This window comes from Serpula lacrymans (assembly GCF_000218685.1).
Source record: "Serpula lacrymans var. lacrymans S7.9 unplaced genomic scaffold SERLAscaffold_14, whole genome shotgun sequence".
Taxonomy (NCBI): domain Eukaryota; kingdom Fungi; phylum Basidiomycota; class Agaricomycetes; order Boletales; family Serpulaceae; genus Serpula; species Serpula lacrymans.
The window spans coordinates 761,619-765,201 of record NW_006763303.1 but is presented as its reverse complement, the minus strand read 5'-3'; the positions used below and the strand labels follow the sequence as shown (position 1 = coordinate 765,201).

The 3,583-nt window shown below is 44.9% G+C and overlaps 1 protein-coding gene across 1 annotated transcript; it reads right to left on the bottom strand.

The window, feature by feature from the left end:
• Positions 1 to 1,026: 1,026 nt before the first annotated feature.
• SERLADRAFT_477804 (uncharacterized protein) lies at positions 1,027 to 1,545 on the bottom strand (the record flags this gene model as incomplete). Its single annotated transcript, XM_007323023.1, has 1 exon — positions 1,027 to 1,545. The coding sequence occupies one exon, from the start codon at positions 1,327 to 1,329 to the stop codon at positions 1,114 to 1,116; it is 216 nt and encodes a 71-aa protein (XP_007323085.1).
• Positions 1,546 to 3,583: the final 2,038 nt, after the last annotated feature.

Sequence of the window (3,583 nt, the reverse complement as noted above, 5' to 3'; positions counted from 1 at the left end):
AGCAAGGAAAGAAGTAAGAGTTTCGAAACTCCGTTCTCGCTCTGTTCGCTCAATCTGATCGATGGTACTGGCCGAGGTCAAACCATCACATGCGCCTGATATCCACGTTTTGAGGACGTGAAGAAGAGACAACTCATTTCCTGCGATGTCAGCTCCCGATTTTGTGAGGGCACGTAATGCTTTGAAGCGAGGTTCCCATAATTCCTGAGACCAGGCTGTAGTAGGCTTGAGGAACAGAGTGAAGTATGCAAGCCGATCTGCTGTGGCAAGCTTTGATTCGTGCCTTTCCCAATACGTGGACATAATGTCGTAGCCGGCTATCTGCAAAGGCGAAGGAGAATCGACCGCACATAGTGAGGCCACGACGGGGTTTAAGGTAGCTGGCCTTGGCAATGGGGAATGCTTGACAAGTGCGACAGCCAGCGAGCGCGCATGATTCAAGCTTGGAACTGCTGGCGGGGTTAACGCCTCGATGAGAGCTTCAAAGGATAACGGAATGGGCTGCGTGACTGGAGGCGATGATGATGTTGTCTCGACTCTGTTTCTACGCCAAGGGAAAGAGGCAAACGAGTTTGTGTTAGACCTTTGTCTGAACCTGGGGTGGAAGTCTGCATCCTGTTGAGGAGACATTCAAACGACATTCGAAGTGAAAAGGTCTTTCTGGCATGTATGCGTTATAAGCTTGAGCTCGTCGCACATAAACGTTACTCACCGCGTCAACAGTTGGCCAGGTAAATGCGTATGGGCGTTGAAGTGTGTTTATGCTGGCAATACAAAGATCGTTAATTCGTTGAGCTGATGATGAGTATGGAGGAAATGAAGGCTCTGTACTACAAAGTGTACTACAAAGAATGTATGAAATACATAACCGACCTTTACGTGCTTGCTCATTGGCATTACGCCGCGGCCTGTTCCGAATAGGTCCGTACCGTACCACGACCTGGACCACCGCTCCCTATACAACATTCCTCTGTCTCTCTAGCACCACCACAAAGCAATAATCCAGGTTTTCTCAATGGCGAGGCCCAGGCTCATTTTTATCTTCCAATTTTATATGTTTATCCGTCTCTTTCAAAATAGACTCATGTTCTAGCTCGGGTTGAACGGGCCATGTTACTCTTTCCTGGCATTCATTCTGCAAATCTTCCGTTGGGGACCCAAAAGCCTGGACGCCCCCTCATTTAACGCCTGCGCTACATTTAGAGAGATGCCGTCAAGTAATATGGCACTGGTGATATGTACAGTCACTTCTATCTTTATCGTGACCACAGCTCTGTAACAAGAGCGTCGAATGTAGCCCCAAAAATCTCTGGAGCCATCCGTGGACATGGCTTAAACTGCCTTTCCCCATCGCTTGCAATGCCAATTCTATCGTATGCTAATGCCACACATGTCATTGTTAACATACTCGATGATGTTCCGGATCTTACAGCCTTGAGGATAAGGCGAAATTAACATGAATATGTGATTATAGTGATGACAATATCAATCGAACCGCAGGTGCGGTAGCGATTTCTTCCTCTCTGATGAAGTTCGTTCTCACATAATGGTCTAGTGTTGAGTGTGACCAATGAAGAATCGCTTGTAGCGGGTGCTTTAGTGGGATAAACCGAGGTAACGCTCTCGCTGATTTTACAAGCTCCCAGTTCCTCCAATGAGCATCGACTCTGTCCACATCTCTCGGTTTGAAACGTACATCTCATCACCTGCGGCTGTCAGATCAAGGGCTTAAGTCCGCTTCAGGTCTATACACCTGTGCTGTGTCAAATTTCAGATTTGTTGGTCATTGGCAGGAGGAATGGCTCCCAAATGTTTGATAAACATATCACGCATCACTGTCTGGACCTTCTTGGCAGTCGTTTTGTCCTAGTCCTGATAGTGACACTCCAGGTTCATAAACGACTGTCAAAAATAATATAAGGGCTTTTAAGGTATAGTGAAAACATTAAGAGAAGGCAATATCAGATTTTTTGACCAGTATATAATAGAAAAAGAGGGAAGAGTGAGCTACTGTACAAATAAGCATGTCTTTTATATCTAATCTGACACAATGACACCCCAACAAGGAGCAGGGTCCAATTGATTTAAGCCTTGGCTTACACCCTCCTTATTTATCTCTTTGGGGCACATTGAGATGCAATCTAATTGTCCAAGGCCTGGCAGTCATTGAGATCCTTATGCTTCATCCACTTGTTGTAGTCTGATGGGAAGTTCAACCAGTGAACAAGGCCATTATTTCTCCCTTCCCATGTGGTATTCATCAACAACTTTGGCAATGGAAGCTTCCTCTTGGTTGTCTGCAGAGAGGACAGGGCAAGAGTGAACAAATTAATAGCAGCATGAGTGAATACTTATGAGACATGGAAGGTGGGTTTTAGAGGTTATGAATTAATTTGCAATTTGTAAGTATACTAAGCTCAAAGTTCAATGAGAAGCTCTATATGCTGTCATGCACCAAAGTTGATTAATAACATGGACAGGTGTCAAAAATGAAGTGAATATTCAAAAGACTCACCTTTGCACCACACATGCACAGTACCACATGGAATAGTAATTAATATTGCCTTTTTCAAACTTGTGGCTTATCAGCACCACCTCTATTAGGCAATCAAGTCATGCTCACCTTTGCTTTCCATTTGGTACTTTCGGCATTTTGGCAATTTTTCGTGCCTCCACTGGCTACACATTGCACCTCGCTTTTGTCATTTTCCCCTACCCTTTTTCCTTTACTTAGCCCCACTATGGGCCCTTTACACTCTTTTCTATCCTCACCAGATGGCTGCTTCTGGATCCCCATCTTAATCTACTTTTTGTCACCTCTTTGCTCCTCCCACCTGTCTTCCTTGCCCCTCCATCACACTTGATGTCACCGCTCTCCGTCCACTTCTGTTGCTGATTCATCAACCACCATGTGCCACTGCTAATATAAGCAAAGCCCCAGCAGCCGGTGTCGATGATGAGAACTGTTGTTAGAAAACCACACACAAAACAAACTAACACACAATCCTCCCAGATTCCGCAGAACTTGTTTATGGGCTTTGCCTCCTAGAACAGTGGGTGCTCTGGTTGTTTGTGGGGTGGTATGTATGACAATCCTTCAAAGTAAAACCCAGAGATCTATGGGTGTGGGTTTTGAGGAGGAGGGATAGTTGGAATGTAGAAGATAGGGGCTTTGTGGCAGGTATAGACAAGCACTACCTTGCTAATTGTAGCACAAGGTAGGTTTGAGGATGACAAAGTGATGAGGTGACAAAGTTCCCAGTGATAGCAGGCTCCTGATGCACAGACTGTAGTGCTCAGAAGGACTCTAATTGAGAGGGATGAGAATTACTTTCAAAAAAGTGACGAGTGACGATGACAGCAGTTAACAGTGGTAGCAGCGGGAAGTGTTGTGACTACACTGGATCACAAGTAGCAGAGTAGTGAACTTGAGATTTAGAGAAGAAGTCTGGATTGGATTTCTTTTTCTTGAAAGGTAAAATACAGGGGTTTATATAGTAAAAGAAAGGGAGGCTATACACAGTATAGCTGTGCAAAAAGAATGAGAAAGAACATGAAAGAAGGACTGTATGCTGACAAATCC